This window comes from Pholis gunnellus (genome assembly GCF_910591455.1).
Source record: "Pholis gunnellus genome assembly, chromosome: 11".
In the NCBI taxonomy this organism is placed as follows: Eukaryota; Metazoa; Chordata; class Actinopteri; order Perciformes; family Pholidae; genus Pholis; species Pholis gunnellus.
The window spans coordinates 2,541,724-2,557,305 of NC_136538.1; the positions used below are offsets into that span (position 1 = coordinate 2,541,724).

General features: G+C 41.2%; 1 protein-coding gene across 1 annotated transcript in view; it reads right to left on the reverse strand.

Annotated features, from left to right (window-relative positions):
* The window catches only part of zswim8 (zinc finger, SWIM-type containing 8), a 39,856-nt gene that overhangs the window by 19,428 nt on the left and 4,846 nt on the right, over positions 1–15,582 (reverse strand). Inside the window, exons 2-7 of the mRNA XM_079168909.1 lie at positions 9,014–9,167; positions 3,607–3,701; positions 2,064–2,236; positions 1,268–1,375; positions 477–558; positions 59–179 (exon numbers count right to left, since the gene is read on the reverse strand). Of these exons, the coding sequence (XP_079025035.1) occupies positions 59–179; positions 477–558; positions 1,268–1,375; positions 2,064–2,236; positions 3,607–3,701; positions 9,014–9,167 (733 nt within the window). The remainder of the gene's footprint in view (positions 1–58; positions 180–476; positions 559–1,267; positions 1,376–2,063; positions 2,237–3,606; positions 3,702–9,013; positions 9,168–15,582) is intronic.

Consider the following 15,582-nt stretch of genomic DNA (forward strand, 5'->3'; position numbering starts at 1 on the left):
CACACTGGCCCTTTAAAAAATGCGTTAAGGACCATTATGTGAGACAAGTAGTGCGTACCTGAAGACGACAGGTGAGGGCCCACAGAACTTGTGCAGAGTCTTTTTGATGTTGTCGCTGAGGGTCGACTCATCCAAATACCAAGTACTCTGGTCAGATGCTGAAGGGCCTGCTGTCGGGTCTGCACACACACATATCATACAAGGATAACTTGAGCTTTCTCTGAGCAAGGCATCCACAACATTAACACACCTCTCTCCATTCACAACAATGTCATGTAAGCAGAGACTCTTCACAATAACAGCACACAGCACTGCCACCTAGTTGCAGAAATATGCAATCATTTAGGCTGACACTGGTTCACTCGTGTTTTCAGAGAGAAGCTTGGATGAAATGATCTCCTGTGGTGATGACATCAGATGGTGCTCTATTGCTCAACGCCAGGAACATAGAGGTGTTATCATCACTGCTACTGTACCTGGAGCTCCACACACGGTGTTGATGGCGGTAGACTGAGAGGACAGCAGCTCATCCAGCAGCCGCTGAGCTGTGGGGAGGATCTGAGACACAAACAGGAATGCTTTGTCAGATATATACTGTATATGCAGGGCTCAACACTGACTTGACTTGTTATAAGTGGTTATCTGCTGCTAACCAGGCATCAGCTTTTGGTCACCTGATATTTGAAATAATTAAGATATTGTGCAGTTATAATAATGACGGGCCATGAATTTTGAATAGTCATTAAATAATACAAATTAAATAGTTCATGCAACCATTGATTTGTCTTATTCATTCTTATTCTTATATTTTCTTTCTGGCGCCTGGCCAGTGAAACGTGTGAGGCAATTGAGTTGTTCTCTTTTCGGACCAAAGGCAGGATAGCATCTGCTCCAGCTTATCAATGTCTTGTAAATACCTCGTCAGGTTCGGGTGGTCTTTGTCAGTTGGAATAAATGTGCACATTCTTTTGTGATGCCGACGGGTTAGTTCAACTTTTCACTTCACAGTCAAACTAAATAGTTTGCTTCACATTTGTCACTAGAACAGAGGCCCGAGTGCCACCAGCACACATGTAGCTTTGTCTGGTTCTGACTGTAACAGCATCTAAATATCACTGATGCAACAAATATAATCAAAAACTGTCCCTATATTTACATGTTAAAAAGTGGTTGCCATTGATGGAATTGGCTAATTTCTCAAAATGGTTACTGTCAAGCCCTGATAAGACATCTAAATCATACACACACACACAGACATGGATGTTACCTGCTGAGGCAGCTCACTGATGAGGTACTGGGCGAACTTCTGGAGCTGGTCTCTCTGCAGCCTGGACAAAGACTCAGAGACTGGAGCCCTCAGACACACTGCTGATGCCTACACACACACACACACACACACACACACACACACACACACACACACACACACACACACACACACACACACACACACACACACACACACACACACACACACACACACACACACACACACACACACACACACACACACACACACACACACACACACCTTAACAAGTGAACTATGTAGCACATCTGTGGGCATTCTTTAAATTAAGAGACGACTTTCACAGCCACACTACATTCACTCTCTCAAGCACCGCTCTACTAGTTCCATTGTCCATTATCATATTGATTCTTTTCTTTTCAAATAACTGATCATTTAGTTTTGAAAATCCCTGAATAGTATAACAATAAAAGCCCTTCATACATTCCCAGAGTCCAAATGATGTGTCTTCAAATTGCTTATCTTGTGTGACCAACAGCCTGAAACCCCATGCTGTCCCTTTAACAGCCATATTAAATAGAAAACATCTGCATTTAAGAAACTGAAACTGCTCCTTAGTATTTTCCTCTGAAAACAACTATGTGTGGTTGTCAATTCGTTCTGTGTGGAGTATGATGACAGGCATTTCCTTCTCATCTGATGATGCTGCTGGGCCCGATACATCCTGTGGTCTATTAATACTTTCGCTTGGTTTTTCATTCTATGAAAATGTGACACGGTTTAATGGAATTTGTCTGTGTGGACATAAACTCACATTGTGGATCCTGAAGAGGCAGAGAGCCACCACATGGGCGCACCATTTGGCCCCGGCGCCACAGGTGCAGCTGCAGGAAGTGATGCGGCAGCGATCAAACATGACCGCCACGTTGTAAGCCCCTTTGGACTGACCGGACTGACTGGTCACCACTGTAGCACTGAGATGGAAACCTGGGCAAAGAGAGACAGTCACAGAAAGACAGAGGGGGATGGGTTGGACAAGGGCAGACAACTGCCTTAGCTCTTTACTGTATATTAATTAACTCACTTGAATATATTTTGTAAGTATTTTATTACTGAATTTGTAATGTACTAATTTATTGATACAAAAAAAACCACACTACTTACTCAAGTATGCCCTCATTATAAGCTTCAGTCCAGTAGATTGGTATTCCATACAGAGCTAACTATACTGTAAACGGTTATAGTTTACAATATGTTCAGATCTAGCATTAACAAGTGGAGAGTTCTGAGTACAGGGGTGAATGTCCTGGCACATTGAGATCCGATCATTCGAAGAGACCGCGAGTAAACGTCAGGTGCTCTGTGCGTAGTAACGCACAGCTTCTGTGTATTCTCTTTTGTAATGGTAAAAAATATATATCAGTATCATGAAATGGTTAGAAACATTAGAAGAACAGAGTTAGACATTTAGCTCTGTCCAAACATGGGGTAAGAACAGATAGCTCTGTGTAAACATGATTTATGATCAGATCAGGAACTGAAAGTTACTGTTTACTTTAGAGGACCGTAAAGACAGACACAGGAAGATGATCAAAGGGTCACACTGGGGGTTTGTTCCTGTCCTGGGGATGTTTAGGTTAATGTAAATGAATCTGACAATGAGATCAATGGAAAATGGGAGATCAGATCAACCAGCGTAAGACACCTTTGACCTGTCTAAAGGAGGAGACTGTTCCTGCTTTAGTATATACTGTGTGAGGATTTGAACTGATGTTGAAGAATGCTTCCAGCAGTCTCTGTGTGAAGAGCTGTGTTGGAGATTCTCCCTCTTGCAAGAGAATAAATGGAACTGGACAACTTTGAATGATTTGGAGACTTGGATTATTTTGATTTGCGTATAACACTCTCTTCTCCCGATGAACATAGAAATATTCTACGACACTTTCTAGACCAGAGCAACATATTAAAATATATCTCATCTATGGGCTGTTTCTCTACAGTACCAGGCAGGGGAAGTGCATTGCTGGCTTTGTGTGGTGGTGTGTGTGGCACGGAGGTTCCCGGGGACGGACGTTAGATAATAACCTTATATTTATAGGTTCTTAAAATATACCCATATTCTCAAATATGTAGGCTATTGTGACCGACATTCCTGTAATATCATGTTGCAACGTCTGGTGTGTGAGCCATTTATTTGCATATAGAGCAGGAAAGGTTGATCTGATCACAAGTGGTCACTGGAGCTCTAATGCCAGGTGTGAACTGACGTACTTGTGATCAATCAGATCACACAAGACACATGTCGATGTCAGGTCTGAACAGGGCCTAAGTGTGGTCAGAGTGACACCTAAACCCACCAATCTGCAGGGGGTCTTTGACAGCTCTGATCCTGTAGAGCTGCTCTCCACGTTGGAATTCATCCGGACTCCCATTAGCCAGGCAGGAATATAACCTGCAGCAAGAGGAGGACAGGGAGAGAAAAAGACAAGTAAAATGTGACGGTAAGATCAAGAAAACCAGCGGATTAAATGAACCACAAAGACAAAGTACATCCACACTGCTGAGTCCTGTTTTCTAGGCCAGTCATCCTGTTCAGCAATAGGTCAGGTCAGTCGAAATTAATTTCTGAATAACTTTTTCTTTCAGGACATTAGATAACAGTGTTAACAAGGACGCTGGGTAGGTTTGTTGTGCTTCCACCTGTTAGTTGGTGCTGTAAGGTGGTGTGTGAAGGCCTCCTTTGTCTAGGAAACAACTCCATTTCATCGAAATCTGTCGAGGTTTGCTACAAATCTAAGCTTGGGTTCCCATAGCTGGTCCTGTGAACTACATCTCTTATCTCACTTCAAGGCAAATTTGGTAATCATCTTCAGAAACATTTAATATTTTTGTTGAAATTGTCATTACATCCTGACTGCCTGTCTAACTGTCTGTCTACCCGTCTGCCTACCTGTGCATGTTTTGCCTGTGAACTCATTCCTCGTCACCATCTTAACAGCTGTAAGATTAACAGTAGCCATGTTGGTTCTTTATGTTCATTTAAGGGATGTCTTTGGATGTTGGTCTGAAGGGACAGGCGGTCAGTGTTGACTACTTTGAGACTTTCTTGCTAGATTTGACTTTTGGAGCTAATGCTGCTAGCTACTTTCACTGGAGCCCTGGGCTGGCACCGCAAAGAGAGAGTAGCTTAGTTTATACTCTCCGTATAAACCGGCGCACGCCAGAAAATGGTGTAATCCCAGCCGCCGCATGCAGCGCGAAGGATCCGCAAGTGGTCGAGGCGCTTGGTTGTGCACCTCTGAATTTTTGTAACCACACATGGGACAGTCACATGACTGTCCCAAATAATTCACTGATAAAAGCACTATTTACATGTCTAGGATTATACAAAGCAGAACAATTCGTTTTTAGATGCTCCACAAATAAGTCAAAAAAAAAAAAATCTACATTTGTGTAAATATTTTGCAGGCAAATCCAATTGTTCACACGATATTAAACTTTTGTTTCTTTCTAGCATGTAATACTTGATTTCTTTCTTTACAGGTCTTGTATAAAGACCTCATGAATATCTCGTGAATATGAGATATGACTTTACAGATGATTACAATCCCTCCTCGTCATTGTACAGGTTGGTTCATGGTGTTTTGCCGGTTGCACTCGCCGTCTTTTTTTGATTCTTCAGTTTCGTTTGTTTCCCCTCTGGCGTTTCGGAGAATAAGTCGTGAGTATGAGTATTAACGCCTCCGAGACCACAGATCAAACCATTTGAAATATATCAGCTGGTCGCGGTCGGCAGCCAATCGACCGGAGCAGCTGTGATCAAAATGAACCAATAAACTTAAAAAAAATACTATAAAAGGCAAGACATCTAAATCTGCAACCCAACAAGTAAAAGTAAACATCTAAAGTAATGCAGTATAATACCAGTATAATACCTTGCACCCGCTCTCTAACTGAGAACCTTAATATTGGCAGTGGTACAAGGAAATCCATTTAGGGTCCATAACACCACACAGCAAACGTCCTGCATGCAAATGTTCACTTCAGGAGAGGAGTGAAAGAGAGCTCGAGATCAGCACTGTACTACTTCACATCTGTTCAAGCTGCTGCATCGTTGAATGAATAATAATGCATCGTATTGAGGGCATTGTTTTGTTCTATTATTATTCCAGAGACTTGTGACGCCGGGGTCAGGATAAAGTTCCTTTGATGTTCACAAAATGTGGTGGGACTCCAACTAATGGGACGCTAAATTTACGAAGGAATATTCTACACCAGAGGTCTTCAACAGGGGGTTAGACAGAAGATGTTTCATATTTTTTTTAAATATATTTCCCCCCACAAATGTAAATGTCTTTAACTACACATTAACATGAATCCAACATATCGTAGCGAATGGATAAAGGGAGGCAGAAGACACACATTCAGCGACACACAGGAGGTCTCTCAAGCTGGGCACGGTTCACTCACAGAGCGAGACTAGCCTGGACCTGTCCCTCCTGCACACAAAGAGGAGGACCGCTATCGCTGCTGTGCCGGCTCTGTCAGGTTCCCCGTGATTGACCGAGAGCCTATTCAGTCCCCAGCTGACTAAGATCCCAGACACTAGGACGCACGCTGCAATATTATTTGAAAAGAAGTGAACATTGTAAAAAAATTAAAAAAAAGACAAAACAACGACATTTACTTCACCCACGAATCCTTGTGCAAGATATTCCTGGCTAAAACACTGCAGCTCCTATCCGCAACAGCCAAATACTGAGGCCAGTATATTATTATGCCAAGTGTTTGGACATTGTTATGAGCGAAAATGGATCATTTTGTAACTCGACCAAAAAACATCAATCTTTCCATTATTTTAATAGTTCAGTACTGTATGAAAGATAACAGGTATGTTTATGCATGGCAGTGGCACTAATAGGTCATCACAAATTTTTCGTTTCCACATTTATATGTTGAAAATAAAAACGCCTATTTGCAGAGCTTGTATGCATGATTATCATGCAATTGACAGAATGTTGATATTGGTATCAGCTGACAAGGTGTGTTTCTAAATGGCAGTGGCGCGGCCCCCCTACTCACTGTTCCTTCGCATGTTTAAAATAAAAACATGAATATATGAACTTGTGTATTATCTGAATAGCTTAGTATTGAATGCACAATAAAGAGGTATGTTTATACATCACGCTAGGCCCAGTTTAATATAAAACACAATTTTCTACAATATACAGCTCTGGAAAAAATTAAGAGACCACTCCAAATTTTTCTTAAATCAGCATCTTTACGTGTATGGCAGCCATTCCATTCCAGTGTCTGTTGAATTTCAATACAGGCACACCTTAGTCTACTTAATGAGGTACTGATTAGGTGATCAACTGAACCAAATCTTATTTAATGAAGCAACGTATAAAAAAAAACAGTGCTGTGGTCATCACTATCCTCTTCCTCTTGCAGCTGGATGGCAGAAACAGTGCTAGTAGTACCTCAATAAAAAAAGTGACTATTAACCATGCCAAAAGAGTTAAAAAGAAAAGTTTTGAGTGAGGAAAAGAAGGGTTCAATTCTGGTTTTAATGGCAGAGGGATACAGCGAGCGTCAGGTTGCTTCCATCCTTAAAATTTCAAAGATAGCGGTTCATAAGAACAAGGTCAAGCAGCAGACATTAGGAACAACAAAGCTACAGACCGGCAGAGGACGAAAACGACCGGGATGACCGCCAACTCATTCAAATGTCACTCAACAACCATAGGATGACATCAAGTGACCTCCAAAAAGAATGGCAAACGGCAGCTGGGGTGAAGTGCACGCCGAGGACACTTAGAAACAGGCTCCTAGGGGCCGGGCTGAAGTCGTGCAAAGCTGGAAAAAAGCCTTTCATCAACGAGAAGCAAAGAAGAGAGAGGCTGAGGTTTGCAAAAGACCATAAGGATTGGACCATAGAGGACTGGAGTAAGGTCATCGTCTCTGAAGAGTCCAATTTTCAGCTTTGCCAAACACCTGGTGGTCTAACCCTGTCGTGTGCTTGAATTTTTGAGCCAGGAGTGGCATAAAGTCACCCAACAGCAATGTGAGAGATGGTGAAGCGCATGCCAAGACACATGAAAGCTGTGATTGTAAATCAAGGTTATTCCACCAAATATTGATTTCTGAACGCTTCCTAAATTAAAACATTAGTATTATGTTGTTTAAAAATGAATACTTGTTTTCCTTGCATTATTCAAGATTTGAAAACACTGCATCGTTATTTTGACCAGTTGGTCATTTTCTGCAAATAAATGCTCTAAATAACAATATTATTATTTGAAATTTGGGAGAAATGTCAGTAGTTTATAGAATAAAACAAAACATTTTACTCAAACACATACCTATAAATAGTAAAACCAGAGAAACGGATCATTTTGAGATGGTCTCTTACTTTTTCCAGAGCCGTATATAGTCGGGGGTCCCTGCTCCATCTCTCTATCAGTTTGGGGATCCTTGGCCTGAAAAATGTTGAAGACCCCTGTTCTACACCTTAAGCGATGAGGTCATAGGTCATGTGATAATACTCCATTCTGGGAGCTTTACAGGTAAGGAACCTTTTCGAAACTCCTCCTAGAGGGCAAGATTTGGTGGGATCATTGCGCTCATCTATGAACATATTAAAACATTGTGATTTGTTTTTTAAAGCTGCAGGAGGTCAGCCGTGTAGGATTTTGAGCGTTCATTTTCATTTTACAAACATTTGAGGTTGAAGACTTTTGGATGCACAGAAACTCATGAAACTTTTCCACCCATGTTCAAAGTACTAACTATTTTATTTTCAGCCGTTGAACACATTTTTGACACCATTGGTTTACTGAAACTTGGCGTACATATCAAACCTTGAACGATGATGTCATAAGTCGTGTGATAATACGCCATTTTAGGCCCTTCACAGGTATGGACCTTTTTGAAACTCCTTTAGGATTGAAACAGATCCATCTCGAATTTGGTGCGCAGAGTCTCAAGACCTTCATGATGCCGAGCTGCGAAGTTTTCCATTTAACATAGCTGCTTTGGCGAGACGGGAAATTTGCATTTTTCACCATGACACAGGAATTTGTGATAACTTGACGTTACATTGTCCAATCTGCCCCAAATCTCACATGCTGGATAAGAGTTCAGGCCTAAAGACACCTACTCACCCATATTGAGTTATAGTCATAACGGTTCCGAATGACAACAGGAAGCCACTGCTTGCAGTGCTGGATGGTCACAGAAACGCACAGCCATGTCAACTCCCTCTAGTCCCCCGATGTGAACATGAGCCGAGGGCCCGTTCATCGCTGCTTGCAGCTTTAATTTAATTCTTATATTTTCTGTGTCAAATGTGAATCTTTTACATAAACAGTTGAAGTAAAAGTACACAGTAATGTTGAGTTGAGTTGCATACAAGTGTTTCAGGTGCCTTTTAATGTTGTATTTTGTAAGTTATTTCTCAGTACAAAGAGTTTTGTAACATATTTCAGTATTTTTCATATTTAAACATCATATAAATCTTAAACAGTTTGGGGCCCTTTTAGTTGGGGCCCCAGGTTCAGGCTGCCTAACAGTAAAGTGTTTTCCTGTGAACCGGAGTGTATTTATCTGGCGTTTGTGACCGTGAGGAGCCATGACTTGTGTTATGACATGACAGGTGTGTTGCTGAAAATGATACTTGGCTGCCAACAGGAGACATGATTGTCAATCGGCACATCCCTAATAAAAGTTGAAGAAACAAATCCAGGTCATCAGTGTTCTCACCTGATGTCCTCCTCATTCTCGGGGAAGCTCCAGTAGGCGATGCGGAGCTGGAGCTGTTCTGGGACAGGCGGGTAGACCTTTTCCACCACCTCAAACGGGATGTGGAACGCTACCTGTTTTGCTGACAACTCCACCAGTGGAATCACCTGACCGTCTGAGGAAGACCACAGAGGAGAGGAACATGAGAAGAAAGACAGCTAGTGTATGCATTGATGTTCCTTCACTCTAGAATCACATTATTGAGAGCGGTTGGTTAAATGATTCCTACACATTTTACTGATACATTTCCAAGACTTTTAGAAACATTTTCATGACCTAAATTCTCTGAAACCTTTGTGAAAGAATAAGAAACACATCAAAATGTACCACATTATATCTCAACTAAATTGAATGACAAGCTATGGCTGTCAGGAAATATGACCTGAAAAAGATGGCTTGTGTCTCTATGACTTGTAGCTAGCCACTCAGCCTTTTCATATCTAAACATCATGATAAATCTATAACTGTTTGGGACCCTTTCAGTTGGGTTCCCAGGTTAACTAACAGTAAAGTCTGCTCCTGGTGTTTTCCTCTGAACCAGAGTGTTCATTGTGCTCTGGCGTTTGTGACCGTGAGGAGCTGAAGACTTGTGTGTGTGTGTGTGACTCATCTATGACATGTCAGGTGTGTTGCTGAGGACCCGAGGAAGAGCAATGAGTGTGAACTTGTTTGTATGAGCGGTTCTCCAGAAAGCCGAAAATTCAGCCGGTTTCAACCAAACAAAAACTAAAGAGATGAAGCAAACCAAACCTGCAATCACTAGTAATCATGCTACTAAATCTGCTACTTTTGTACTGTATTTATGCATTTTATAGTGCTGTACAGTGTAGTACTATAGTGTTGCAACAGCTGAATCCAGAGTTATTTTCCTTCCTCAGTTTATGTGAATGAGAGTGAGGATGGACAGAGGGCTGGGAGGCGGGGCTTGCTTTTTGGGCCCCATAATGTGGAAGATCCGGGAACTTTCATCAGAAATGTATACTCTGAAGTCAACCTTTTTGTGCTTCATGCGCCACTGAGCAACTTTCATAATAATGAACACCATATCCAGTTCTCTCTATACATCCATGGCTATGAGCTGCCGGCTCAGGCGTTGCCATGTTGAGAGGCAATTCAAATCGTATCTTTAAAACAGTGGACACAAAATAATTATATTTAATATATTTTATTCCATTCTTTTTAAACAATTCAACATCACCATAGCAACATATCGTCACGTGTACTTCGTCTGTCCGTCCTGAGAAGGTGTTGACCATCTGCCTGATTCTGGGTGAATGCAGCATAACTGCAACAAACTACAATAAAAGCCAACTTTGTCAAAGACAGATGCCACCAGGATCTATTTTGTCACAAATCTCTGACAAACTAGTCCCATACTAGCAAGGCCCTGAGAACAGCACAATGTTGTTCTTTCTATCCTAGTCACTATAGTTGGTGTAATGAATACAAAACCTAGATCTGTAGTTTTGTCAAGGTACAAAAACTGAGAATAAATCAAATAAAACAGTCTAGTGAAGAATGGGCAGCCTAACCACGGCGACAGGAGACTTACTGCGAGCACAGTGGTCTGTTGCTGAGAGAAGAAAAAGTGATGGGTCTCAGATTACAGACCTCACTTCCAAGCCAATAATGGTGCTGCTTTACCTTATATGGAGCAAAGCCCTCCATTCACAGAATGCCATCCTTGCTGTAAAGGCTCAGGGTCTCATGGTTACAGGGCATGGGGAACCCATCAAGACAAAAAGAGTAGCATCCCTCAGGAGTTGTGGGTGCTTTGTGTCACACTATGGCTTGGCTGATTTACTCACACTCCTCAGTTTAAAACCAGACGCTTACATTCTCTCTACTGACCAGCAGGGGGCATCTCCTCTGGTTGTATAGAAGTCTATGAGAAAAGGACTCCACTTCTCACTTGATGTATTCAAGTCTTCTTCAATACAACATGATGTTCATTTAGTAAATTATGGTCCATTTAGAATAAAATAGACCATAAAGCAGGGTATGCTTTAGGGGCGAGGCTACACAGTGATTGACAGGTCACTACCAGAGACGCAGACAGCGTCTCTACGTCACTCCTCAGTGCAGATATGTTCACTTCCTGTTCACTGGTTGCAAAACGTCAAGATGGCGACGGCCGTAATCTAAGATGGTGACATCACAGAACTCAAGGATTCAAAATATCAGTCCACTAACTAATGAGTGACGTCACCATGACTACGTCGTAACATTTATTAAGAAGACGAACTGGGCCTCGCCTCTATGAGGCAAACAAAGCTAACGCTAGACGTTAGCTGTTTGGAGATGCTACAATTCCATAGCTCAGTTAAACAGCATCATTTCAAGTAAGAGCAATTGAAAACAGTTTGCAGCACAAACATGCAGTCAAGCATGTTCCTACATCAAGTGCTATTTGCACTGCTTGGGCAAATAGAAAAAAAGTGTTATATTTTTCATTTTAAAACTTTTGAAGGTCACCTTTTAGGTTTTGGTGATGGAGGTGTGATTGTACCTTTCATAGCTTCCTCATTCCTATCATAATATAATGTGGTAACATTCCAATTAGAGCCCAACCAATGACGGGGCCGATATGCTTTTGTAGATATAATAATCTGCATATGTTGTTTGATATAAAAGTGTTATGTGATATGTTTGAGGCCATTCAGTAACACTGATGCCAAAGAGCATTGCCACGGTCATTTACAACTGCAAAATGTGCTGTTCAGTACATATTTTCTTTCATATCTAAAGTATATATATATATCCACCCATTCTTGTCTTTATAATGTCTGACAACAGGCAACAAGAATAAGCTAAATATAGGTATACAATAATAATAATAATAATAATAATAAGTCAAAGTTGAAAAAGTCTTATCAAAACATACTTAAAGTACAAAAGTCAAAGTACTTATTATGCAAAATGGCCCATTTCAGAATAAAAATATATTATTGTATTAAAATGATTGACGCACTGTTCATCGCGTTATTGTTGCAGCTGGTAAATAAGGAGCAAGTTTTAATTTATTTATATAGTTTATATATTACTTTACATACAGCTAAGCTGCTCAGGAATTTCTCCCTGGGGACTAATATGGAATTATTGATATAATAGTACAACTAATTATGAATTAATCACTTTGTACTCAATCTGCAAAGTAACTAAAGCTGTCAGATAAATGTGGTGGAGTAAAAAGTACAATATTTCCCCGATGAGTTGAGAAATGCCATGAATCTAGCTAATGCTACCTATTTTAGCTAACATTACCCATCAGGAAGGTGGCTGTAAACAGACAGCAACGTTATTAACGTTGAGGGAAGAAGGTGCCTTTAAGTGAACGTCTCGTAACAAGATCAAAGTTCTGATCGGCCCATAGAAATGTGAAACTATGACTGTAGCGCTACTCTCTCCTCACTCACTCAGACCCCCAACCACCCCATCTCAAGGTATTAACAATTCTTTGGATCTACATGAGTCAAGTGTATGAATATGACCCTTCGTACTTAGTTAGGTTGCGCTTGCATGCAGTTGTACATGCAGCTTTGATTTCAGTTGTGGAAGAGAAGTTAACCTTTTTCTCAGCCAGCCAATCATTTGTCATTTAACCTGATGAAAACCACAGCCCATACCATACTTATTACCGTTCCCCTCCCCCAACAGCTTTTACAGCTGCTAGGTTTATGGTCAACAGGCTCTGCACACACCTGCCCCTCTATAAATACAGAGCTCAATTAATCCCCGCCCACACTGGAGGAGAAAACAGTTCATGGCCCTCCACTGACTTTGTATTGTGTGAAGGTTTCCCTTCTTGTCACTTGCGTCTGCTAACAGACAAGAGAAAGATGCCTCAAAGCTGCTGTGTGGCGAGAGGCACTACCAACGAGGTAAAGAAGCCGGGGGAACCCAGAGGATACAGCCAATAAGATGTGAGGCATCAGCAGGAACTGTGGGATCCTGACACTCAGTATGCTAACGTCACGTGTGCAACAAATATTTTGTCCAAATGTCAGTTTTAGGCTATCCATATTTCTGTAAGTTATGCTGGTTTCTTGTGTTATAGCGGAATGTGGATACATCAGAAAGCTATGCAGTGTTATGTTTACAAGTGCCTCACCTTTCTAACTCGCTAACACATGGCTAACATTAGCTCGCTAACAGCTAACTTTTCCCATTCCATCATCATTTTAGTTATCAACTGCACCCCTAGTAGACACAGGGTGCTAAAATAATCCTGACAATAAAGCTGATGCATGTTGACCCTTTCATGTAGACGTCACTGAGGCTACATCCACACTAATGCATTTTGGTTTTACGACACAGTCACTACTGAAATTATCAAATTTGCTTTCTTTTTCACTAAGATTGTATCCAAGGAGCCCGATTCGGCTGGCAATCTTACAACTGAATCGTTGCAGAGCAAAGCATAATGAAACAATGGATCATTCCTTAATAACAACACGGCTATTTAAAAATCAAAGAATAGGCCTACACTTATCACACACACATATAGAGGTAGATACATTTTCAATTCTCTGAAATCAGCTGGGAGAGGCTCCTAGAAACAGCTGTTTGCGGCTTGCTTCTCTCTCTCCCTCTCTCCTTGACTGCACCTTCTCTTCCCTGTCGTTTCCCGTCTGTAGATTGCTACCATGGGGACGATAGAATTAGGACCGTAGTTCTATTTACAACCACGACAAGCAAGCAGAATAAGAAACCCTGTCTCTCCACGCACGCACGCACGCACGCACGCACGCACGCACGCACACCTTTTAAGGCAGATGGCCAGGCCCAGCCAGAGATGGCTACTGAAGTAGGAAGCAAGAACATTGTTTTCAGGGACTATGCCACTTTGTCTGGAGTGAAGAGGCAGCCATATTTGAACAACTCTTTCACCGTTTAGCCCTTTGTCACATGTCTTGTCACATGATGCCGGGCCTGGCATCATTTCAAACCATTTCTCAGCCCAACATATTTGTTACCTTTGGAAACTCTGGGATATTTACTCAAAATTAAGTTCTGTGGGTTTGAACAATGTTTGGTTGGACAGCGCGAGTCTGCAGGGCTAAAAATACCACATGCATAGGCATGGAAGTGCATAAAAAATGTATCTGTGTATGGAATTCTCAGCTCTTCATGAATCTGTGCACGTAACTTGGGACAGAAAACATGTTGTGCAGGCTTGCCAACTCTCGAGCATTGACCATGAGATGTCCATTTTCTGATGCAATGAAAAACTAATTTATTACAGATTAACGTTGCAGCGCGAAAAGTGGTCACTGTCGGCACGTGGACAGAGGAGACAGAGCAGCACTGTGAAACACTGCAGTCATGTAAGCAGTCGACTGCGTAAACCCGGTCAGGCCAGCCCCGCTGCTGTTATGGTACCGTACATTGAGCAGCCAAAATACAGCAATAATTCATTATGCATCGTATAGTAAATAAGTCTTATTGAATATGTGACGTCACAAAAGAAATCCCCAAAAGGTTTCTGGAATGCAATTTGCTGAGAATTACAATGGATTTCTGCAGAATATATCCCCGACCATGACCATATACAATTTGAAGTAGCTTTATTGCACAGGGAAAGTAAGCTCAAATTATATTGTGAAACTAAACTCTAATAACAATAAATAAGAGTACTCTTGTTCAGAATGACTGCAGCTGAAATGCCAAGAAAAAAGGACAAATGTACCAAATGGTGCATAGATGAGCATGTACATAGAGTAGTATTTCAAGCACTGGTTTGAAACAACTAGCTGGCTGGCTTTTAGTGGTGAAAATCCCCAGAGGCCCCACGATACGATATCACTATATGTAAGTCACGATACGATATCATGACACGTAAGTCACGATACGATACCACAATACGCAAGTCAAGATACGATATCACAATACGCAAGTCACGATACGATATTATCATGAAACGTAAGTTACGATACGATATCACTATACGCAAGTCACGATATCATCATGACACGCAAGTCACGATACGATACCACAATACCCAAGTCACGATACAACTATAAGATATCACAATGCGCAAGTCACGATATCATGAAACGTAAGTCATGATATGGTATTATAATGACACGCAAGTCACGATAGGGTATTATAATGAAACGTAAGTCACGATACGATATCATGAAACGTAAGTTACGATACGATATCACTATACGCAAGCCACGATATCACTGTACGTAAGTCACAATACGCAAGCCACGCTACAATATCACGATACGCAAGTCACGATATCACGATATGCAAGTCACGAGACAATATCACGATATGCAAGTCACAATACGATATCACGATACGTAAGCCACGATATGCACGATATGTAAAGTCTTACCATTAGTAATTTAATTATGTATTATAAGCTGCTTAGAGCTAGTGCTAGGAAATTAAACAGGTCACAATTCATCTATAATATCTATTTATGTTGCTGTAAAAACATCTCTTCCAAACAACTGGATTTATTCAAGTTTCTCACCAAAACTACATTTTACAAGATTACATTTTGAACACATCATGAT